Raw genomic sequence first — 26,375 nt, 5'->3', positions numbered from 1 at the left:
TCTGAAAGAATGGTTTGCAATGTTTTTCTTATTTTGTCTTGCCCAAACATGAAGATTTGCCTTTCTTTTTATAATAACTATGCCAATTTATGTTAGTTTCTTTTCTGTAAAGGAAAGGAAATTGCCCAAAACTTTCTTCTTCAAATCAAAACCCTCAAATGATTCCCCAAATAGAGAGATGTATCATGTCTTCCAAAGTCCTACCTGATTCTTCATCTGAATGGTCAGTAACAAAAGGCAAAATATGGGCTCTGGCTGCCCTAGTTGTTATGATTTCATGGAAGTCAGAGCATGTGTTTGCTGCAAGATATCTCTCACCAACTCAGCCATTCATTTTTTACTTAAGACTCCTGATAAATGCAAACTCACCTTGGCTGGGTTATAATTTTAGTTATGAACAAACCAGCATAAATTAATTTGTTGAAGGACCCAAGCCCAGAAACATGACCTGAGAATACAGTTGGGGAATATCTTGTTTCTCTGTTGGTGGACTTGGCACCTTTGTCCTCTGAGGGCTACAGCTGATAGCAGGAGGAGGTGCTTGAATACTAATCACACATATGCTGTGATTTTCATCAGTGCTTTCCTCTAGAAAGTATTTTTTCTTTATTAGTAAATGTCTTTTTGTTTTTGTGCACAGGCAGCATGTCAGCTGAAACACCAATCACACTGAGTATCAATCCTCAGGACCTGCAGGTCCAGACATTCACTGTAGAGAAACTACTGGAGCCTCTCATAATCCAGGTATTGATAACATGGAAATTACAATGAATAGTAACTGCAAAAGTAGTAAGAAACATAGGAAAAATAAGTAATGGAAAGATTTGATTTTTATAGAATGATATGTTATCCAAAATTGTCTTTTAAAATGTTTTATTATACATATTTCAATGCCATTCTCCCAAATCATCCCACCTTCAATTAGCCTCCAATTAAAATAAATAAATTTAAATTAAAAAAATAAAATGTTTAAAAGTGTACCAAAGTATCTATTTAGTAATAATAATGATAACATTCTGAAAGTTCCTCCCCAGATTCTCTTTAAAAAGCAAAAAAGTAATAATATGCATATGCAGTTTTGAAAGTACTTTTATGCAAATTATCTTGTTCAATTGTCATGAAAACTGAGTGAGGCAGGCAGCATGGTTAAAACCATTCTTATTACACAGACGAGGAAACAGCTAGAAACAGCCTAGAGAATTTCAGTGACTTGCCTCAGAGTACATGGTGGCTCATCTATCAAATAGGAAATTATTTTAAAACACCAAAATGTATGAGAAAAGCAGATATTTAAGTTATTCTGTGATAAAATCTTTCCATAAAGTGAATAATTCATGATAATATGCATAATGATTCTCTGACTTTATTATGTAAGCCCAGATTTTATTTATTGGCTTTTCTTAGAGCAGAGTTTGGAGAAACTTACACTATAGTATAGATTTAAATTTTTTGTTTTTAATCCCGAATTTGTGAGAAAACTCCTCTTTAAGCTTACCTTCCATCATACCCCCCTAAGACAAATTGTCCCTTTTTCTAAGGCCTTGAAGTACTCTAGGGTTTCTTAAGTGAGAAATGACACTGACTGTATCTCTGATAATTTAAACATTTTCTGCTTGTCTTCTTTGTGAGGTGGATGGTGGGGAGGAGAGTAGCTCTAACAATAAGCTTTGTACGTATTTTTACTTAGCATATCTCCTACTGGAAAGATGATTTAAAACATGTGCCTCACTGATGATAGCTTAATCATGAACTTTGGCAGTCTATAAGACACTAATATCTGGTATGAAATTGATATTAGATGACTCTGAATCTTCACTGAAGTCTCTGTCTTTGCCACCCACAGAATGGTCTCATGTTAATAAGAGAATTTTTGAACAACAAAATTATTTGCCCAAGCTCTTGATTTTCATTATAATGGGATTCTCCTTACAAAAAACCAGTACATTTCAAAGTCAGAGTCATTAATTTGAATTTGACGAACAACCTTCTTGTCGCCCTGATCATGTATTACCTATCAATACAATAAAAAATTCCATTAAAGATTTTTTTACTAGAATGGCATCATACTAAATATCTCATCACATTCTTTTTTAAAAAGAGTGTTTAATTTGAAATTGTTACATTGTTTATTTTAAGCATGTAATATAGTCTCTGATTATAGTGGAAAACATTCCAAAAGAAGTTAATGATCTTTAAATTCATAATGCCACCAGATAAAGTTATCATTTAGTAACCCCATTAAAAAAGTCTCACCTTTCATCATTATTTATCTTCATGTTATATTCCTTTGCTTTCAAGGTTCCACAGAAATTACTTACTATCTCTGTATATAACTCAAAGTCAAAATTACATTTTAATTTTTGGAGTAATTGGTCATAGATACTATTATGTCACTCTGATTTCTAAATTCATTGATTCATAAATCTTTATTGTGCTCTTTTTATAGTTACCAGTCTTTCTGACCAAACTTGATTTATCTTTAATCTATTTTTTTTCTTTTGGGCACAGGTAAATCACTAGGTCATTTTGCAGGGATGTTCAGTCTGGGATATATTTCAGTCATTCAATTTCATTTTCTATGTATGATAACTTACACAGTTGCATCTTTCTGTAATAAATTCCTCCAATGGATCAGAAATAATTTTTTTCTCAGCAATTACATTTTTATGATTGCAACTGTAGGCCTCTGTACTTTATCACTTTTAAGATCTAAGTTTAGCAATGCAGTGCAGAAAGTCTATTTATGCAGAATTGCGATGAAAAGAATTTACATCTCTATGTTGTATACTCTCTGAAGGAGATATAAACTGCTAAAGCATGCTACAGTTGTTACATAATGGACTTATCTGTAATCTTATTTGCCACAAAATATAATTTGCTATGTGTCAGATTCATGTAGAATGTGAGCTAGAACAGTTAATTTTAAATCCCTTAAGATAAGAACAATAACAAGCTCCTCATAATGTTATCTCCAATGAAGACAGAAGATCTTTGGGGGGGGGCAAAGTTCAAATATATTTTCTGACATAAATATATTTCATGTTTTCAAGTGGTGAATATAGAGTTAGACCAATAGTAATAAACATTATCATTGTCTCTCACCTCTAATTTTGTAGGACCTCTTAGCCTATTCCACTTTGATAGTGTTTCACATCTATTTCTGGGAGTCCCTTAGGGATGGCTTTTATATACTCTATAATATGCATTGGGTCAAGTTTAAGAATATCTGCTCAATTTTTTATCAGTCAGCATAAGCTAGGCTATGCTGTGATAAAGCAACCTTCAAATCTCTTGAAGCTTCAGTTCAGTTCATTTCAGTCGCTCAGTGGTATCCAACCCTTTGTGACCCCATGAACTGCAGCACGCCAGGCCTCCCTGTCCATCACCAACTCCCGGAGTCTACCCAAACTCATGTCCATTAAGTTGGTGATGCCATCCAACCATCTCATTCTGTCGTCCCCTTCTTCTCCTGCCCTCAATCTTTCCCAGCATTAGAGTCTTTTCAAATGAGTCAGCTCTTTGCATCAGGTGGCCAAAGTATTGGGAGTTTCAGCTTCAACATCAGTCTTTCCAATGAACACCCAGGACTGATCTCCTTTAGGATGGACTGATTGGATCTCCTTGCAGTCCAAGGGACTCTCAGGAGTCTTCTCCAACACCACAGTTCAAAAGCATCATTCTTCAGTGCTCAGCTTTCTTTATAGTCCAACTCTTACATCTGGAAAAACCATACTACTGGGTTTTCACTAATGGAAAAACCATAGCCTTGACTAGACGGACCTTTGTGGCAAAGTAATGTCTCTGATTTTAATGTGCTGTGTAGGTTGGTCATAACTTTCCTTCTAAGGTGTAAGCATCTTTTAATTTCATGGCTGCAGTCACCATCTGCAGTAATTTTGGCTTAACAAAGTTTCATTTCTTGCTCAAGCTACATGTTTAAAGTGAGTTGGCTGGGAGGTCTCTGCTTTAATTCAGGCACTCAGGGACCCAGGCTAATGTATATTCCATCTCAATATTTATTTCCACTATGGTTAAAACAGGGAAAGGGAACACTGTGAATCATGCAAGGGCTCCTAAATTGTCCACCTGGATGTGACATATGTCAGTTCCACTCACATTGCTTTTATCAAAGCAAGTCATGTGGTCAGTGGGGATGCTAGATGTGTGATCTTGTTCTGTTCCCAGGAGGATGAGAATATTTGTGAACAGCCCTGAAAACTGTTATCTTTCCATTGCTTCCTTTTCAGGGGTTCTTTTTTTGTTAAGTCTCCATCTGATTAGTCACCTTTCCACTCTGATCACATCTGACCTTATCAGGGTGGGCAACTGACTTATTGACAATTATAGGTTGGCATGAGAGCTCTGCCTCTGGGGTATGATGGTAAATTGATCCTATTGCCATCCTCGCTTTTGGGAATTGACTTTGGTTATAGTTAATCAGTTACCTAGCATTAAACAGTTATATCATGTGCAAAGCTGAGCAACACACAGAAAGAAGTAGAGATATGAAGGAGAGTTCTGTTGGAGCAATTTTCAAGTTTGGATCCACAAACTCATGCTGTTGAGGGACAATAAGGTTTCCTAGTTATCATGGTTTTAATGGATCCTTCCAATTTCCAAACCACAAACTAGTCTCAAAATAATACTATAGCCTCTGTGGGGCCTCACAGTTTCCAGTTTCCTTGAGCATATACCGTATAGCCCTGATGCTTGTCTTCCTTTGTCATCTGATTCCCTGGCCTCCTACCTCTTCATCAGTGGCTGAAACTTCAGAAGTTCCATTAGTAGCAGTTATCAAGGGTTCTTGTAATGGCCCTCACTTGCTTATTATAGAATGAAGGTTATCCTGTAAAGCTTTTCTTCTGCTCTTCCCTTCATCTCCAGTTTTTGAAGTCTCTGATGTTTGACTCATCAGTTCTCCCAAACTAGTCTATCTGCCATGTTTTTCCATTTTGCCTGGTTTCATCTAGTTGATATGTAGAAGATAACTGCCAAAGATGCCCATTTTTAAGACTGGAAATGGACATGCCAGGGTCCCAATGCCTCTAAATTTAAGTAGCAGAATGACACTGGGCTTTTTCAGAAGAGGAGAGAATACCTTTCTTCCAAACTGTGCTTCACTCTGTCATATATGCCCCGATGAATTATGTGTACCTAGAATCACATGAAATTCCTTTGAGAATAGCCCCTTTCAGCCTTTCCCCTAATTTCTCTCTTCTCCTTGTCTTAAGTGTCTGGATGACAAACTGTTAATTCTTCTAAGCACCATGTTTTTCTTTCCTCTTTGACTCCTATGGAGGACTTCTCTGATATACCCCATTCTAGATGTTGATGCCCAAAGGGTTTATTTCCATTGTTCTACAGAGAGATTTGATTGACTTCCAGGTAGCAGGGAGAGGACCTGCTTTGGCTTCTTAGCGTCCTAGAATATAATTTCCTTTGTTTCTTTCAGAAAAGTTTTCATTTGTTTGTGGTTGTTTTCTGTCATTTTAGGGGCCATTTTGAATGAGCACGATGCCTTTTACTTATATTTATTTGGTTTTATCTCCAAGCTTCTTTTTTTTGCATACTTGCTGATTATTCTATCAATAGAATTCATGTCAAAATTAACCTTGAAGATTCCAAGAAAATCTCAAAGACAGGGATGAGCACATATAGTGTTCTTGTAGATTACTTTAAAAGCAAATATTGGAGTTTTGACTATAATCTTAACAAGTAACTTCGAAAGTTAGTAAGTTAAATCTTTTAAGTACTTATATGTGCAAAGCATAGTAAGTATAAAGATGTTATTTGTATGATGGGATGAAGAAATAAACTTAATTCTGCCTCTTTAATGTTTTAAATTTTAAGATGATCAGTATGGTTGACTTGTTTCTTATAAAGTGAATTCTTCAATTTCTGCATTCTCTTACTGTTGGAAAACTGCTCCCATGGGAAAGTTGTTAGGCTACAATATTCCTTCAGAAACAAAATAGTTGAGAAAAAGGAAGCCACTTATTTTAAAATAAGGATAAGAAAAACTAGTAGCTGGTTAAAATAGCACAAGTCCATGGGAATGTGCATGGTGAACATGCAAGGGAACCCCCCCCCACCAGAACTTTTTAGCTTTGAACTTAGCTGTGGGCAGATGTCTGTCTCTGAACATACTTCGCTTCCTCTCGGCTTGCTTCCTAGACCTTTTATTCTATCAGACTCTGATTTTTTTAAATACACCAATGTTGTTGCTTTGTTGTTCTGGGTTCTCTGATTACCTCTGATCCACTTCACATCTGTTAATATTTTTTCTTTCAATCTTTTTCTCCACAAGTTCTGATTGATCTCACAGATATCCACTTCCAGTTTAGCTGTGAAGTAAGATCTTTTTCTTATAAACTGGTTGTGTAGGCAACCAGGTGGTATAGACTGATAAGCCCAGGTCCACTTGCCTTAGTGGAAATGGCTAGATTGATGGGAGCAATTGTGGTTCAGCTGTCCATATACCCCCAGATGTCCATATACTCCCAGATGTGGACATTTCCACTGCTTATGATATGATTCTGCCCTTCATAGAATCCCCTAGTCTATTTTAGAACACTCAGCTTGTCCCAGAAGATATTGCTGCAGCTTGACACCTCCATGTTGCTAGACCAGCGGTTGGCAAACTTCTTCTGTGCCCTGGTCCACACAGTAGTTTCAGCTTTGATAGCTGTGTGGTTAGGCCATTCGAGATGGGTGTTCTCTGCTTTCTGTAGATCCTCCTTCTTGACCAATCCACGATTCACTCACATTAGATCCAATCCTCTTAATTATAGGGCTTAATTAGTCCTTGTTAACTTAGAATCCCACCTGACTTCAGTTCCCCCCATAAAGAGTGGCCTCCTTCTCTGCCTAGTAGCGAAGACTGCTGCCATGTCCTGCCCACTGTCTGCTGTAAAGGGTGGGGTGTTTCTCCAGGAACTTTTGTGTAAGATCTCTCTGACCAATAAACCACTGATGTCTTTGTTCCTGTCCACTGACTTTTTCTTCAGTCTGGAGGATGCGTAACTATAAGACTTGCAGGCCTGTGGCGTGCAGCCCAGTAACAGCCATAGATTCTCTGTTATAACTACTCTTCTGTTTTAGTTTGAAAGCAGCTGTAGATAATATATAAACAAGTGGATGTGACTGTGTTCCAATAAAGCATTATTTGCAGAATAAGGTAAGTGGCAAGATTTGGCTCTTTGTGCTTAATTTGCAGACCCCTGCTCTAGACTGACCATTTTCTCATGGAGATACTCTGCACTCACACTGGTTAAGGAAGGATAAGAAATGTGCAATATCTCACACACAGTTGAGAGCCCTTGTGAGATAAATTATGATGGAGTGGTTTGTGGCTAAGCCCTGTGAGAGACACAAAAGCCTCATTGCGGGAAGAGTACTAACTAGGCAATTTAGAAAGTTTCTCTGTGTTGAGATCCTGTTAGCCCAGTGGTTTTTAACCCTGACTGCATGTTAAATTCACCTGGGGGCGCTTATAAACCTCCCAAGTGCTCAGGCCACACAGGAAACTAATTAAATCAGAATCTTTGGGAGTAGGACCAGGTAGTAATTTTTAAAGCTCCCAGGTGATTACAGTGTGAAAATTGCTGGCCTGGCAATTACATCAGCCAGTGGTGAGCATGATTCTGCTTCCTGGAGCAAGGCTTGTCCCAGAATGGTGCCCCTTCTTTGTCTTTCTAATAGGGTTGGATAGTGTCCGTCTTGAATAAATTTGTAAGGAATTCCTGGGAGTAACCTCCTTTATCAGCTCTGTTTGTGATATGCTTAGTTCTCCTAGATCCCAGTGGGGCTATTAGTAGCAGCTCTAGGGAAATGACTGGAGCTGAGAAGTGGGATCCATGTTCTGCAGCTATCCTTTATCCAGCAAGCCACTTATGGATCTACGCATGGATTAGATTATAGTGTTATGGTATTAGATTATGGTGATGTAGATCTATGTATGGATTAGATTATGGTGGACTCTAGAATTCTGAGTACCCAAGACATGTATTGTTTGCCAAGATTAGGTGGAGGAAGCACAAATGAGGGAAGAGATTCATAATGCACAAGTCTGAAATTACAGTGTGGTATTACATTACATGAAGTTTACCTTTACAATTACCTGTAACCAGTTTTTCTCAACCTTAGCTGCAAAAGGGCATCACTTGAGGAACTTATAAACATCCTGAGAGCCCCAGCCTACAGCTAAGCCAATCAAATCAGAATATCTGGAGTAGGATCCCATTAACATTATTTTTGAAAGCCTCCCAGGTGATTCTATTGTACAGTCACTAAAGTAGACCTTGCTGCTGCCAGAGTGTTGTCCATGGACTGCCAGTATCAGGCTCATTTGGAAACTCTTAAAAAATGCAGAACCCTGTCCTAGATCCACTGAATCAAATATGTGCACACTTCTATATTTAAAATGGATAACCAATAAAGACCTATTGTATAGCACTTGGAATTCTGCTCAATGTTATGTGCCAGCCTGGATGGGAAGTGGGTTTGGGGGAGAATGGATACATGTACATATATGGCTGAGTCTCTTTGCTGTTTACCTGAAACTACCACAACATCGTTAATCGGCTATGCCCCGTACAAGATGTTTTTGGTGTTTAAAAATATAAAAAGAAAAACTATAGACTGTGAAAAGACAAGGTATATTAAATCACCAACTAGAAATATATTCTTTGTTCTACTAAAAAAAAAAATATATATATATGGTATAATAAGATCCCATGTTATTTGTATTACTTTAAAGTTTGAGAAGCTAGGGTAGGAGACTGTAAATTTCAAATTTAAATAGCAACCTGTGTAGCCAGAGTTGAAAACCACTGCTCTGTATCTTTAGTGACCTGCTGGTGTGTACGTGGTGAAGTCACCAGGAGAGTCCTAACTGATAATCATTCATTGCTCTGCAGTTGAGTCTTTGAAGGGGATTCCTTAGTGATTGTCTTGTGTGACCAGTGCATTTCTTCTTAAGAAGATTTACCTTTCCCGCACTTTGACTTAGACTTAGCCACCCTCACTCCCTTCTTTCTCCAAGCCTGTGGTTAGTCTCATGCCAAGTGATAATGTTCTACCCAGAAATTGGCTTTTGGACACTAGGAAGCATGGCCTGATTAATGAGATTTTCAAGAGCTTCTCCTTTAGGATGTTTGGAACCTTGACACAGTTTGTCTTGGCATATATATATATATATATATACATATATATATATATATAATCTCTGGGAAAGTTGCTTAACTTGAGTTCGTATATACAGGTGACCTTTGGACAATGCAGGGGTTAGGAGTACATACCTTCTGTGCAATTGAAAATCTGCATATAACTTACAGCTGGCTCTCTGTATCCGAGATTCCTAGGTATTCACGGTTCCGCAGCTGTGGATTCAGGCAGCCTCAGATGTAGTATTTACTACTGAAATCCACATTTGAGTGGACACTTGTAGTTCAAACCCATGTTGTTTGAGGGTCAACTGTACATATATATGGGAGAAGGCGATGGCATCCCACTCCAGTACTCTTGCCTGGAAAATCCCATGGACGGAGGAGCCTGGTAGGCTGCAGTCCACGGGGTCGCTGAGAGTTGGACACAGCTCAGTGACTTCACTTTTGCTTTTCACTTTCATGCACTGGAGAAGGAAATGGCAACCCATTCCAGTGTTCTTGCCTGGAGAATCCCAGGGATGGTGGGCTGCCATCTATGGGGTTGCACAGAGTCGGATACGACTGAAGCAACTTAGCAGCAGCAGCAGCAGTACATATATATATATATGTATATATTCATAGTACTGAATGCTCTGTAAATTAAGGCTTAACAAAAGTGGTTTGTGATTTTCATGAGTTTTTTTCTTTTAGGAAACAATTTGCATTCTTAACCCTGACTTGCAAGATACTGCAGTTCTTCAGTTTAGACACATTTTTCTGTGTTCTCTCCCTCATATTTTTAACATTTCTGAAATTAGAATGCATCATAGAATGGATATGAACATTTTAATGTAGTTTTCCTTTTTGATACTTGTAGAGGATCACAAATTTATCCACAATACACTTAAGCTCTTCTGTCTTTCATAAGTGATTTGATATTCCTCATAAGCTCCCATTCCCTGGAGATTGGGATAAATCTCTCAGTCTAAATTGGACTGGGCCAATAAGATTGGCAAACTGATATGATTCAGCAATATAAAGCCTTTCTGGTAACTACTCAGGTTCTTTGGATCAGAAATGCGTGGTTGGGGTATGGTTGTTTATGTGAGCTCATGGAGATGGGAGATGGGGCCTTTGGATCCATGTGGTAACCTTTGGACACTTAGTGTCTATTACTGCTGGATGGCTGGTCTGGAATGCTCTCCTGAATGGTGACTTTTGAGTGGTGACCACTACTATGCATGAGTCCTCTGGGCACCACTGTGCATTTTCTGATATGGTCTATAGCTGATAAAATTGGTAGAGTGCTCTTTTCAGCTTGCTTAAGGTCCATGGTTCTCCTCAGATGCCTTAACCTCACCTTGGCCCTTGATGGTGCTTCATGCCAAGTCCCAGCTACATCCTCCATCAAGTGTCTGGCATTATCTCTCTACCTCTCAGCCTTTGCGGTAGGATTACCTTGGTTCTCACCATGGTGGGCTCAGGGAAAGCCCACCAATCTTCAATTCAGTCATACTTTGATTGTCCTTCAGGGTATCTAGGATGGTCTGGGTCTTATCCATACTTCATGGGAATCGAGAGTGGCTTAGAAAAGCTAAACTGGCCTTCCTTTTAACTATTTACACAGTGATGCCAAGATTACACTATGGCTAACCCAGGGTTTGTTCACAGCAGCTTCTGAGGCAGTTTTCTTCCAGAGTCCCAAGGCTAAATGGAGCCAAATCCCTCTGCTTTCAGTGTTTTCTGCAATCATGCTAAAAGAACACTCACCCCGCCTCTTACCCCGACCCTAACCCAGTATGGGTGAGTTCAGAGAGGGGAAATAAGGAAGGGTGTTTTGCTTGTCTTTCTTACCTCCGAGTTCCCTCTTTCCATAGTTTCTTGGGGTTAGCTAAGGAGAGTGTCCCTACTTCTTTTTCCTGTCTCACCAGATCGTTTTCATGACTCTATGTTTTTCTAGTCTATCAAATCCAGCTTCTGCTAATGGGAGTTAATAAATTTAGAAAATAGTTTTCTGTTTCTCTAATGGCTTTCACAACTGTTCTTGCTTAGGACTGCAAGAAAGTGAGCTTTGAAATGCAAAGACAGTATTTTTTTCCCTCTGTTCTCTCTTTTCCTTGTGTAATATGACTCATGGCTCAGCCTTGGATTTGACAGGTTCATTACTGACAAAATATTATCTACACGTGCATTCTGAAAAGAAGTGGTTAAATTGATGGTATATATTATAATTGATGGTGTTTTAAAATTAAAGGACTATGGAAATATCCTGATGCTTTGAAGAAGGAACTTTAAGATGTATAAATCAAGCGTTGGCCAAAAGGGTTCAAGATTGGCGACTAAATATTTAACTTAAAAAAATAAGGCAAAAATGGCTTTCTCAACTTAGAGACAATCATGAGAAATAAGATGGACATGACCTAATCAATTTAAAACTGAACATCATCATTTAAATCACTGATGGGTTATATTCAAACCATATTATGTTGTTATAAAATCTTCACTATAGGTCCTACAAATCTAATCACTATCTCATTAGTCATTCTGGCTTTTTGTTTGTTATTTCTTATTCATGTTTGACGCAGGTGATTTTTGTATATATTTCCCCAGACATCTTTAATAAAAAAGAGTTTTATGTTAGAATAGAACAGGAGTAAATTTGATGGCCTAGAGTAAATGGATAAAAATGAATTTGGTGACAGATAGTAGCACCTAAATTCATATAAAACCTCATAATTTTGTGTTAGCAAAGCATATTGGCATAGTTTATTCAATATTATGGTTAAAAGGTTATAAATGATTATTTTAAAAAGCTGGAACAGAGAATTAGGGGTCATAACCATATCCCACATCAATCACTGCTGGAAGTGGAATGATGGACTGGATTGACCAAGGGACCCTGTGGACATGCTTGACCTACAGCATATGAGATCAACCCATTTTCGATTTTAGGGCCAGCTTTGGGCTAATTGGATTTTTTGTTTCTTATTTTGTTTCCTTCGAGCAGTCAATGGTTGCTGATGGAAAGAATTATCCTTTTGCTTTTTCTTGCTCAGCATTTCTTTAAATCAGTTTGGCTAAAACTATTGGTTATTGATTCACCAGAATGATTAATGCTTGATTTAGCTGTACATAGCAGCATGAATTTAATTTCTCCTTGATTTTCTTAATTCAGCATCTTGATAATTTTTCTCCTCATTTTTGAAAACATTTGAAGAGAAGGAGACTATAATTAGCATTAACTTTACATTTTTTACTGAAGGCTGCATTTGCCTCTGAATCATTGCTCTGTATAAAAAAAGTTTTTTTTTTTTTTCCAAACAGTTACATTTAAAATTGCAAAAGCCATATATCCTAGGATTAATAGGGTTCATGGTTGGGTTTCCTGTGGGATAACTACCTCTCAATGTTGGGAGTGCCCAAAGCTAAGTCCTATAACTTCTCTAGCTATCCTTTGTTTTCAGAGATCTCATTGTTTCCTGACTTTGGAAAACAAATAGTGTTCTCAAATATCTTTGAAATTTTTATTAAGACTAGCAAAACCATTGATACATGAGTAGTTAAAATGAAAATGTAAGTCACAATAAACATATCTCTGGCTCATAACTTCTCTCAACTCTGGAATTGTATACTAGTCTCCAGCTTAGCAACTCTAATAGGCAAACCTAAAATGTCTGAGCTCAACTCTTGATTCCTCCTCCCTACTCATTTCTTTTAAAGTTGTATTATCTCTATACCTAGTTGCTCAGGTTATGTGCCATAGAGTTATTCTTGACCTCCTGTTTCTTTCATAATCCATACACAATCTATAAGCAAACCCTGTTGACTCACTTCAGATTTACCAGAATTCCGCCACTTCTCAACAACTCCACCACTGCTCCCTGGAGCAAGCCAAGGTGGTCTCCACTGGGGCTACTGCAACAGCTTCCTAAGTGCTTTGCACCCTCTCCCAGATCCCTGCCCAGTCTTGTCTATTCTCTCAAAGTAGCCTGCCAGCCTGACCTCATCTTTTATGTTCTCCTCTCATTCTGTGGGAGGTACACTAGCTTTCCTGCTGCTCCTGGATACCAACAAAAATTGATTTGGGAGACCTTGCAGTTTCTGTTTGGAATATTTTCCCCCAGATATTAAAAAGTCTTCTCTACTTCCGTGGGGTCCTTATTCTCTAATCATATAGGCCTTCTCTGATACCAAATCTATATTTCCCATCTCTCATCTGTCTCCATACCCTTGTTTACTTTCTTCACAGCACATGTCAATAACCACTACTATGCTATACAATTATTTTTGTGTTTGTTTATTCTCTCTCCCCTCAGTAGAATGAAGCTTACTGCCATGCAGGTGCACCATAAATATTTGTTGAATAAATGAATGGTAGAGTCCAAACTTGCTTTGTTTTTTGTTTGTTTGATTTTGAGTTTTAAGGAGCTAAGTAAAAATGGAAAGAAACTAATATTTGATATTCTCAGTGTATATCTTTTCCTAGATGTGTTTAAGTTTATATATATATATATATATATATATATATTTTTTACTTCTGGGAATAAGTGTGCTTTCTGGATTAGGACATTTAGCTACAGCTGTTTATATGTTTGTCATGTAAATATCTGCTCTGTTATGCCATCTCTTTGATCTAGAGAGCTAGTGGAACTGGTGTGGGATCTACATGTGCTTTGTTATCATTCCTTAATAGCTCCAAGATTACTTACAAGCTTTAATTAGTTGTGATTGTTAATCTAACAAACAAACAAAATCCTAAAGTATATTTTATTATTATTATTTTTTAACATTTATAATCATTACAGTTTTCTAATTTAATAGAAATTTATATATTCATATATACATACATACATATGCATTAGAATGATTTCCCAATACTCTCCCGATACACCAGATTTTAACTTACAGAGAGAAAATCATGGTGACTTACTATTTTGACATACAGGGTTTAAAAATGTGTTAAAATCTAATGATGATGATTATTTTTTTTTTCTACTTTACAATACTGTATTGGTTTAGCTATACATTGATGTGAATCTGCCATGGGTGTACATGAGTTCTCAATCCTGAACCCCCCTCCCACCACCCTCCCCATATCATCTCTCTGGGTCATCCCAGTGCACCAGCCCCAAGCATCCTGTATCCTGTATTGAACCTAGACTGGTGATTCATTTCTTACATGATAGTGTACATGTTTCAATGCCATTCTCCCAAATCATCCCACCCTCTCCCTCTCCCACAGAGCCCAAAAGTCTGTTCTATACATCTGTGTCTCTTTTGCTGTCTCACATGCAGGGTTATCATTACCATCTTTCTAAATTCCATATATATGCGTTAGTATACTGTACTGGTGTTTTTCTTTCTGGCTTACTTCACTCTATATAATCGGCTTCAGTTTCATCCACCTCATTAGAACTGATTCAAATGTATTCTTTTTAATGGCTGAGTAATACTCCATTGTGTATATGTACCACAGCTTTCTTATCCATTCATTTGCTGATGGACATCTAGGTTGTTTTCATGTCCTGGCTATTATAAACAGAGCTGTGATGAACATTGGGGTACACGTGTCTCTTTCAATTCTGGTTTCCTCTGTGTGTATCCCCAGCAGTGGGGTTGCTGGGTCATAAGGCAGTTCTATTTCCAGTTTTTTAAGGAATCTCCACACTGTTCTCCATAGTGGCTGTACTAGTTTGCATTCCCACCAACAGTGTAGGAGGGGTCCCTTTTCTCCACACCCTCTCCAGCATTTATTGCTTGTAGACTTTTGGATCGCAGCCATTCTGACTGGTGTGAAATGGTACCTCATTGTGGTCTTGATTTGCATTTCTCTGATAATGAGTGATGTTGAGCATCTTTTCATGTGTTTGTTAGCCATCTGTATGTCTTCTTTGGAGAAATGTCTATTTAGTTCTTTGGCCCATTTTAAAGTATATTTTAAAAGATGATGGTTGTTTTATATTTTCTGTATCATTTGTAAGTGAGGGCTGTTGAAGACTATACTGTGTTCCTCGTAAATTCATATGTTAAGCCCAAGCCCTCAGTACCTTGGAATGTGACTGTATTTTGAAGTAGGGTCTTTAGAGAGGTATTGAGTTTAAAATGGAATCTTGATGGTGGGCCCTAATCCAATATGATCTAATCCAATCTTAGAAGATTAGAACACACAGAAAGAGACACCAGGGATGTGTGGACAGAGAAAAGAACATGTCACGGTGAGAAGTAACCATCTGTAAGCCAATGAGGGAGGTTTAAGAAATCAGTCTTGTTGACCCTTTGACCTTGAACTGTTAGCCTCCATAACTGTGAGACATTTCTCTTTTTTAAGCTACTCACTCTGTTGTACTTTATTGTGGGAGCCCTAATAATATGATTTTTATCCTTTCATTTGAAATAAAATTCAGTAATAAAAATTGTATGCCTGCTCTTTTTTCTTTTTATGAGTTTTTTTTTTGTTTGTTTTACCACTTTTATTTATTTATTTTTTTAATTTATTTTTTTGTTGAAGGATAATTTCTTTACAGAATTTCATTGTTTTCTGTCAAACCACAACATGAATCAGCCATAGGTATACATATATTCCCTCCCTTTTGAACCTCCCTCCCATCTCCCTCTCCATCTCACCCCTCTAGGTTGATACAGTACCCTGTTTGAGTTTCCTGAGCCATACAGCAAATTCCCATTGGCTGTCTATTTTACATATGGTAGTGTAAGTTTCCATGTTACTCTTTCCATACATCTTACCCTCTCCTCCCCTCTCCCCATGTCCATCAGTCTGTTCTCTATTTCTCTTTCTCCATTGCTGCCCTGTAAATAAATTCTTCAGAACCATTTTTCTAGATTCCGTATATGTGCATTAGAATACGATACTTATCTTTCTCTTTTTGACTCACTTCACTCTGTATAATAGGTTCTAGATTCATCCACCTCTTCAGAAATGACTCAAATGTGTTCCTTTTTATAGTTGAGTAATATTCCATTATGTATATGTACCACAATTTCCTTATCCATTCATCTGTCCATGGGCATCTAGGTTGCTTCCATGTTCTAGGTATTGTAAATAGTGCTGCAGTGAACAATGGGATGCATGTGTCTTTTTCAACCCTGGTCTCCTCAGGGATTATATGCCTAGGAGTAGGACTGCTGGGTCATATGATGGTTTTATTCCTAGTTTTTAAAGGAATCTCTATACCATCTTTCATAGTGGTTGTATCAATTTATGTTCTCACCAACAGTGCAAGAGGGTTCCCTTTTCTCCACACCCTTTCCAGCATTTATTGTTTGTCAGCTATATGATGATGGCCATTCTGTGTGAGGTGTGAGGTGATATCTCATTGTGGTTTTGATTTGCATTTCTCTAATAATGAGCGATGTTGAACATCTTTTCATGTGTTTGTTAGCCATCTGTAGGTCTTTGGAGAAATGTCTGCTTAGGTCCTTTTCCCACTTTTTGATTGGGTTGTGTGTTTTCCTGGTATTGAGTTGTATGAGCTGCTTGTATATTTTGGAAATTAATCCTTTGTCAGTTGTTTCATTGGCTATTATTTTCTCCCATTCCAAGGGCTGTCTTTTCACCTTGCTTGTAGTTTCCTTTGCTGTGCAAAAGCTTTTAAGTTTAATCAGGTCCCACTTGTTTACTTTTGTTTTTATTTCCATTACTCTAGGAGGTGGGTCATAGAGGATCTTGCTTTGATTTATGTCATCGAGTGTTCTGCCTATGTTTTCCTCTAAGAGTTTTATAGTTTCTGGTCTCACATTTAGATCTTTAATCCATTTTGAGTTTATCTTTGTGTATGATGTTAGGAAGTGTTCTAATTTCATTCTTGTACATGCAGCTGTCCAGTTTTCCCAGCACCATTTATTGAAGAGGCTGTCTTTGCCCCACTGTATATTCTTGCCTCCTTTGTCAAAAATAAGGTACCCATAGGTGCATGGGTTTGTTTCTGGGCTTTCTATTTTGTTCCATTGGTCTATATTTCTGTTTTTTGTGCCAGTACCATACTGTCTTGATGACTGTAGATTTGTAGTATAATCTGCAGTCAGGAAGGTTGATTCCTCTAGCTCCATCCTTCTTTCTCAAGTCTGCTTTGGCTGTTTGGGGTCTTTTGTGTTTCCATATGAATTGTGAAATTTTTTGTTCTAGTTCTGTGAAAAATGCCATTGGTAATTTGATAGGGATCACATTGAATCTGTAGATTGCATTTGGTAGTATAGTCATTTTCACAATATTGATTCTTCCTACCCAGGAACATGGAATATCTCTCCATCTGTTTATGTCATCTTTGATTTCTTTCATCAGTGTCTTATAATTTTCTGTGTACAGTTCTTTTGTCTCCTTAGGTAAGTTTATTCCTAGATATTTAATTCTTTTTGTTGCAATGGTGAATGGGATTGATTCCTTAATTTCTCTTTCTGATTTTTTCATTGTTATTATATAGAAATGCAAGTGATTTCTGTGTACTGATTTTGTATCATGCAACTTTGCTAAATTCACTGATTAGCTCTAGTAATTTTCTGATACTATCTTTAGGGTTTTCTATGTACAGTATCATGTCATCTGCAAACAGTGAGAGCTTTCCTGCTTCTTTTCCAATCTGGATTCCTTTTATTTCTTTTTCTTCTCTGATTACTGTAGCTAGGACTTCCAGAACTATGTTAAATAATAGTGATGAAAGTGGACATCCTTGTTTTGTTCCTGATTTTAGGGGTAATGCTTTCAGTTTCTCACCACTGAAAATAATGTTTGCTGTAGGCTTATCATATATGGCCTTTACTATGTTGAGGTAGGTTTCTATGCCCATTTTTTTGAAGAGTTTTAATCATAAATGGGTGCTGAAATTTGCCAAAGGCTTTTCCTGCATCTATTGAGATGATCATATGGTTTTTATCTTTCAACTTGTTAATATGGTGTATCAGATTGATTGATTTGCCTATATTGAAGAATCTTTGCATTCCTGGAATAAACACAACTTGATCATGGTGTATGAGCTTTTGATGTGTTGCTGAATTCTGTTTGCTAAAATTTTGTTGAGGATTTTTGCATCTATGTTCATCAGTTATATTGGCCTGTAGTTTTCTTTTTTTGTGTTGTCTTTGTCTGATTTTGGTATTAGGGCAATGGTGGCCTCGTAGAATGACTTTGAAAGTGTTCCTCTGGAGTTTTTTGAAAGAGTTTCAGAAGGATAGGCATTAGCTCCTCTCTAAATGTTTGATAGAATTCTCCTGTGAAGCCATTTGGTCCTGGGCTTTTGTTTTTTGGGAGATTTTCAATCACAACTTCAATTTTAGTGCTTGTAATTTCTGTTTCTTCCTGGTTCAGTCTTGGAAGATTGAACTTTCTAAGAATCTGTCCATTTCTTCCAGGTTATCCATTTTATTGCCATATAGTTGTTCATAATAGTCTCTTATAATCCTTTGTATTTCTGCATTGTCTGTTGTAACCTCTTCTTTTTCATTCCTAATTTTGTTGATTTGCTTCTTCTCTCTTTTTTTCTTGATGAGTCTGGCTAAAGGCTTGTCAATTTTGTTTATCTTCTCAAAGAACCAGCTTTTAGTTTGATTAATCTTTGCTATTGTTTCTTTCATTTCTTTTTCATTTATTTCTGCTCAGATCTTTATGATTTCTTTCCTTCTCCTGATTTTGGTTTCTTTCTTTTTTTTTTTTTCCATTTGTTTTAGGTGTAAAGTTAGGCTGTCTGTTCGATGTTTTTCTTGTTTCTTGAGGTAGAAATGTATTGCTATAAACTTACCTCTGAGAACTGCTTTTGCTGTTCTCATAGGTTGTGAATTGTCATGTTTTCATTGCCATTTGTTTCTAGAAAATTTTTGATTTCCTTTTTGATTTCTTTAGTAACCTGTTGGTTATTTAGAAATGTGTTGTTTAATCTCCATGTGTTTGTGTTTCATATAGTTTTTTTCTTGTAATTGATATCTAGTCTCATAGCATTGTGGTCAGAGAAGATGCTTGATATGATTTCAGTTTTCTTAAATTTACTGAGGTTTAATTTGTGACCCATGATGTGGTCTGTCCTGGAGAGTGTTCCATGTGCATTTGAGAAGAAGGTGTATTATTCTGCATTTGGATGGAATGTTCTAAAGATATCAATGAGATCCATCTCATATAATGTATCATGTAAGACTTGTGTTTCCTTATTCATTTTCTGTTTTGATGATTTGTCATTGGTGTAAGTGGGGTGTTAAAGTCTCCTACTATTATTGTGTTACTGTCAATTTCTCCTTTTATGTCTGTTAGTATTTGTTTTATGTATTGAGGTGCTCCTATATTGTGGGAACATATGGCAACCCACTCCAGTACTCTTGCCTGGTAAATTCCATTGACAAAGGAGCCTGGTAGGCTACAGTCCATGGGGTTGCAAAGAGTCGGACATGACTGAGTGACTTTACTTACTATGTTGGGTGCATAGAAATTTACAATTGTTATGTCTTCCTCTTGGATTGATCCCTTGATCATTATGTAGTGTCCTTCCTTATCTCTAGTAATCTTCTTTTCTGTGTTTTTTGGTTGGAGCATTTAATCATTTAAAGTAATTATTATTATTTTTTTCTTTTTTAAAATTTATTATTTTACTTTATTATACTTTACAATACTGTATTGATTTTGCCATACATCAACATGATTATTGATATATATGTTCCTATTGCCATTTTCTTAATTGTTTGGGGTTGATTTTGTAAATCTTTTTTCTTCTCTTGTATTTATTGGCTATATAAGTCCATTCAACATTTGGCTTCCCTTGTGGCTCAGCTGGTAAAGAATCTGCCTGCAATGTGGGAGATGTGTTTGATCCTTGGGTTGAGAAGATCCCCTGGAGAAGGGAAAGGCAACCCAGTCCAGTATTCTGGCCTAGAGAATTCCATGGACTATACAGTCCATGGGGGTCACAAAGAGTCAAACATGACTGAGTGACTTTCACTTCACTTCACTTTAAACATTTGTTGTAAAGCTGGTTTGGTGGTACTGAATTCTCTTAACTTTTGCCTGTCCGAAAAGCTTTTGATTTCTCCATCAATTTTGAATGAGATCCTTGCCAGGTACAGTAATCTTGGTTGTAGATTTTCCCCTTTCAGTACTTTAAATATATCCTGCCATTCCCTTTGGAGAAGGTAATGGCACCCCACTCCAGTACTCTTGCCTGGAAAATCCCATGGATGGAGGAGCCTGGTAGGCTGCAGTCCATGGGGTCGCTAAGAGTCGAACACAACTAAGCGACTTTACTTTCACTTTTCACTTTCATGCATTGGAGAAGGAAAAGGCAACCCACTCCAGTGTTCTTGCCTGGAGAATCCTAGGGATGGGGAAGCCTGGTGGGCTGCCGTCTATGGAGTCGCACAGAGTTGGACTGAAGCGACTTAGCAGCAGCAGCAGCAGCCATTCCCTTCTGGTCTGCAGAGTTTCTGCTGAAAGATCAGCTGCTAAGCGTATGGGGTTTCCCTTGTATGTTATTTGTTGCTTCTCCTTTGCTGCCTTTAATATTATTTCTTTGTATTTAGTGTTTGTTAGTTTGATTAGTATGTGTCTTGGTGTGTTTCTCCTTGGGTTTATCCTGTATGGGTCTCTTTGTGCCTCTTGTACTTGGTTGACTATTTTCTTTTCCTTGTTGGAGAAATTTTCAACTATCTCTTCAAAAATTTTCTCATACCCTTTCTTTTTCTCTTAATCTTCTGGGACCCCTATTATTTGTAAGTTGGTGTGTTTGATATTGTCCCAGAGGTCTCTGAAACGATCCTCAGTTCTTTTAATTCTTTTTACTTTATTGTGCTCTTCAGAAGTTATTTCCACTATTTTATCTTCCAGCTCACTGATTTGTTCTTCTGCTTCAGATATTCTGTTATTGATTCCTTCTAGAGTATTTTTAATTTCAGTTACTGTGTTATTTGTCTCTGCATGTTTATTCTTTAATTCTAGGTCTTTGTTAATTGATTCTTGCATTTTCTCCAATTTGCTTTCAAGGTTTTTTTTTTTTTTTAATCATCTTTACTATCATTATTCTGAATTCTTTTTCAGGTAGTTTGCCTATTTCCTCTTCATTTATTTGAACTTCTGTGTTTCTAGTTTGTTCTTTCATTTGTGTAGTATTTCTCTGCCTTTTCATTATTATTTTTTTAAAACTTATTGTATTTGAAGTCTCCTTTTCCCAGGCTTCAGGGTTGAATTCTTTCTTCCGTTTGGTTTCTGACCTCTAAGTTTGGTTCAGTGGTTTGTGTAAGGTTCTTATAGGGTGATATTTGTGCTTAATATTTGTTTGTTTTTCTTCTGATGGGCAAAAGTGAGTGAGGTGGTAATCCTGTCTGCTGATGATTTGCTTTGTATTTTTGTTTTATTTTGTTTGTTTAGATGAGGCATCTTGCATAGGGTGCTATTAGTGGTTGAGTGATGCTGGGTCTTGTACTACAGTGGTTTCCTTCTTGTGAGTTCTCAGTATTTGATACCTTCTAGGGTTAGTTCCAGAGAAGGCAACGGCAACCCACTCCAGTGTTCTTGCCTGGAAAATCCCATGGACAGAGGAGTCTGGTAGGCTGCAGTCCATGGGGTGGCTAGTAGTCAGACACGACTTCACTTTCACTTTCACTTTTCACTTTCATGCACTGGAGAAGGAAATGGCAACCCACTCCAGTGTTCTTGCCTGGAGAATCCCAGGGATGGGGAAGCCTGGTGGGCTGCCGTCTATGGGGTTGCACAGAGCTGGACACGACTGCAGCGACTTAGCAGCAGCAGCAGCAGCAGCAGCAACAGCAGCAGCAGCAGCAGGATTAGTTCTCTGGAAGTCTAGGGTCTTGGATTCAGTGCTCCCAGTCCAAAGGCTCAGGGCTTGATCTCAAGTTTTGTGTGGGTCTATATATTCTTTTCTGCTCGTCAGGTACTCCTGTCCACTTTCAACTGGTATTCTTCTTGCACTTCTGTGTCTGAAGGTGTATTTCAGATGTATCTGTGGAGAGAGATGTATTCCACGTCCATCTGCTCCTCTGCCATCTTGTTCTCTCTGTTCCTGGTCTTTTTATGTAGAGTTCGAAAACAAGCTATGTAGCCTTCTCTCTCTCTCTCTCTCTTTTGCTAGAAAAGACTGAATATAAGTATATACTTGTTTCTAGATCACATTGAACTAATCAGATCACAAATAAACTATACAAATGGAGATTTGCTTATTCACAGTTTGCAAAATCTTGCTTTTCCATGATACTAGACATGAGAAATGACAGAGTATCCCACATTAGTGATTGCCTTTGACTTAAAAACTATCATGTGCTATCACAAAACTTAAATTTTACTTTTGCTTTAGCTTCCAGCTTTCTTGGGAACCTAGTACATATCACTCAGCATTGAGGCTCTTAATTTAAGGTTTTGAACATCTAGAATTTCATTCATTTTTTAATTAAGTCAACCACCTTTTATTTATTACTTACAGTACCCTAACTCTGGATTTTCAGGATGAGTCAAGCATGACCCTTTCCCTTGTCGAGTTCCTGGTAAGGCTGGGGAGGCAGTATGCTAATAGTTAGTTACAAAAACACTATAATGAGTGGTGTGAGAGGTACATACAGGTGCCTGTGTGAAGGGAGAGTTGTTCTAGGTCAAGGATGCCATTCCCATTCTGGGCGTAACAAGTAGTTTGTCGTCAAACTCCATGAATGGAAGATCAGAGTGAAAATTTAGTCAAAAGTAAGGTATAAATTGCCTCATAAACCATACTATAGACTTTATCCGAATCATGCTTTGGACTTTATCTTATAGGCATCAGGGAGCTATTGGGGGGTTTTAAGCAGCCGCAAATGTGTCACTTTACCTTATACAGAAGTGGCCCTAATGGAAGTGTGGGTTGGGTGTAGAGACATGTTGAGGGCCAGAATTACTGCATATACATTTCTTAATGATAGAGTGAAGATTAAGGCTGGGATGGAGGCCCTGTTTCTGTGCCATGGGGGCGGCTTAGAGGGAGAGTAGATGAGGGCAGTAATCCAGAGAGCAGAGCTATGGGAGACAATGGCCCTGGGCTGGAGCGGGGAGAGTGACAGAAATGAAAACTTTTAAGGACATACTATAAAGACCTTGGAGAGGAGGATGAGAGGGGGTAGCCCAGATGACCTGAGGTAAGAAATACAGATGGAGGAAAAGCAGGTTGTGGGGAGAAGGCTTCCACTTTGGCTATGCTATGTGAAATATCTATTGCCTATTGAATTGAATATTAACTCCTTCCTTGACTTTCAACACTTTCTCTACTCAAGCTGGAACCTACTTCCTGACCTAATTTCTGGCCCCAATTCCTGTTTTTACCCCTTGGTCTGCCAGACTTGACTATCTGCTACTCTCAGACAGAAATAATTTCCATCTCTGTTGCTTTGCACATGATCCCTTTACCTGGCTTGACTTCCCTTCTGTCTCTCATGCCAGAAGATGATCTGTCTTTAAAGGCTCTTTTTGGAAACACTTCTTAATCCTTACGAATGTTAGTAGTCTCTTCTGCACTTTGCTTTTACTTATAAGTTTAAGCAGCCATTCTGCCTTTTATATTGCAGCTAGTTATATGTCTTTCTTACTTATATTTCTTTTCTAAATGGCTAGGATATTGTTTTAGACATAATATGTGCTTAATAAATGTTTATTAGCCAAAACGAAGATAGTATTTTGTTTGAGGAGAGCACTGAATGTTGATCAAAGGATATGTATTTTCTAGGTTCTCAACACTTCAATCTTTCCCAGTACTTTTGTTAACATAGGGAAGGTTGCTTTTGTAGGAAATAACAGTTGAAATTATTAATGGCTTGTAGAAAGGACCCTTCTCCTTAAGACTGGATGATACCTTTTACTTTAAAAAGTCACTTGCTTTATAAATCTACAATTTTCCCCTACCCTTCTAATTTCTTTCATAATCCTATTTGAAGTTTTTAGCTAATTAAAATGGCTTAAATGTCTTAATTTTTACTTTACCCATTAAAATTAACTTAAGGAAACAAAGTAGTAAAGAAGGCTCCTGTGAGCTATTAGCGAATGGTTAAAATTAAAAATATTTTATCTAATAAGTAAGAAAAGAGATAGCTGTTGACATGGCTTTTTATATTACAGTGATAGTAAAATTTTAAAAAAGTTAGATTAGGAAAGAATATGGTTATAGAATATGAATGTGTTACCCAGTTGGCACTAGAGAAGACTTTCTACAGTACTGCCATTTGAGATACTAAGGCATTGCACTAATGTGACAGATGAAAATAGATCACAAACTCATGCCATATTCTGTAATGCTCCTATTGTGCACTAGTGTAGGTCTCTACAGTGGCAGTTGAATCCCTTAGCTGTTGTTCACCCACTAAATTGTGTCCTACTTTTTGCAACCCCATGGACTGCAACACGCCAGGCTCCCCTGTCCTTCACTATTTCCCAGAGTTTGTTTAAACTCATGTCCATTGAATTGATGATTCTATCTAGCCATATTATCCTCTGCTGCCCCTTTCTCCTTTTGCCTTCAATCTTTCCAGTATTGGTCTTTTTCCAATGAATTGGCTCTCTGCATCAGGTGGCCAAAGTGTTGGAGTTTCAGCTTCAACATCCGTCCTTCCAATGAATATTCAGGGTTGATTTCCTTTAGGATTGACTGGTTTTCAGTCCAAGTGACTCTCAAGAGTTTCCTCTAGTACCGCAGTTCAAAAGCAGAAATTCTTTGGTGCTCAGCTTTCTTTATGGTCCAACTCTCACTTATGTACATGACTACTGGAAAAACCATAGCTTTGACTAGATGAACCTTTATCGGCAAAGTGATGTCTCTGTTTTGTAATACACTGTCTAAGTTTGTCATAGCTTTCCTTCCAGGGAGCAAATGTATTTTATTTTCATGGCTGCAGTCACTGTTCACAGTGATTTTGGAGTCCAAGAAAATAAAATCTGTCATTGCGTTCACTTTGCCCCTTCTATTTGCCATGAAGTGATGGAACTGGAAGCCATGATCTTAGTTTTTTTCAGTGTTGAGTTTTAAGCCAGCTTTTTCATGCTCCTCTTTCACCTTCATCAGGAAGCTCTTCAGTTCTTCACTTTCTGCTGTTAGAATTGTATCATCTGATCTGAGGTTGTTGATATTTCTCCCAGCAATCTTGATTCCAGCTTGTGATTCATCCAGCCTAGTATTTTGCATGATGTACTCTGCATAGAAGTTAAATAAGCAGCATGATAATATACAGCCTTGTTGTACTCCTTTCCAAATTTTGAACCAGTCCATTGTTCCATGTCCAGTTCTAACTGTTGCTTCTTTATCTGCATACAGGTTTCTTAGGAGGAAGGTAAGGTGGTCTGGTATTCCCATCTCTTTCAGAATTTTCCATAGTTTGTTGTGATCCACACAGTCAAAGGCTTTGGTGTAGTCAATAAAGCAGAAGTAGATGTTTTTCTGGAACTCTTGCTTTTTTGATGATCCAACAGATATTGGGAATCTGATCTCTGGTTCCTCTGCCTCTTCAAAATGTAATTTGTACGTTTGGAAGTTCTTGGTTCATGTACTGCTGAAGGCTAGCTTGTAGAATTTTGACCATAACTTTATTAGCATGTAAACCTAGAACAGTTGTACAGTAGTTTAAATATTCTTTAGCATTGCCCTTCTTTGGGATTGGAATGGAAATGGACCTTTTCCAGTCCTGTGGCCACTGCTGAATTTTCCAAATTTGCTGACATATTGAGTGCAGCACTTTAATAGCATCATCTTTTAGGGTTTGAAATAGCTCAGCTGGAATTCTATCATTTCCATTAGCATTGTTCATTGTAATGCTTCCTAAGGCCCACTTGAAGTCACACTGCAAGATATCTGGTTCTAGGTGAGTGATCACATCATTGTGGTTATCTGGGTCATTAAAATATCTTTGTACAGTTCTTCTGTGTATTCTTGCCATCTCTTGTTAATGTCTTTTTCTTTGTTTGGTTAGGTCCTTGCTGTTTCTGTTCTTTACTGTGTCCATCTTTGTATGAAATGTTCCCTTGGCTTCTCTGATTTTCTTGGAGAAATCTCTAGTCTTTTCCATTCTATTGTTTTCCTTTATTTCTTTTCATTGTTTATTTAAGAAGACCTTCTTATCTCTCCTAGCTATTCTCTGGAACTCAGTATTCAGTTGGGTGTGTGTGCATGCCCAGTCACTTCAGTCATGTCAGACTCCTTGCAACACTGTGAACTGGAGCATGCCAGGCTCCTCTGCCCATGCGATTCTCCAGGCAAGAATACTGGAGAGGGTTGCCAT

At 37.7% G+C, this 26,375-nt stretch overlaps 1 protein-coding gene across 2 annotated transcripts in view; it reads left to right on the top strand.

Moving 5' to 3' along the window:
• Positions 1-26,375, top strand: part of CTNNA3 (catenin alpha 3) — a 1,891,866-nt gene that overhangs the window by 53,466 nt on the left and 1,812,025 nt on the right. For both annotated transcript variants that reach the window (XM_069571817.1, XM_069571818.1), the window contains exon 2: positions 641-744. In XM_069571817.1, the coding sequence (XP_069427918.1) occupies positions 641-744 (104 nt within the window). The remainder of the gene's footprint in view (positions 1-640; positions 745-26,375) is intronic.

Source organism: Ovis canadensis, chromosome 25 (assembly GCF_042477335.2).
Source record: "Ovis canadensis isolate MfBH-ARS-UI-01 breed Bighorn chromosome 25, ARS-UI_OviCan_v2, whole genome shotgun sequence".
NCBI lineage: Eukaryota > Metazoa > Chordata > Mammalia > Artiodactyla > Bovidae > Ovis > Ovis canadensis.
The sequence above is the reverse complement of the archived record's forward strand: the minus strand, read 5'-3'. Positions and strand labels throughout refer to the sequence as shown.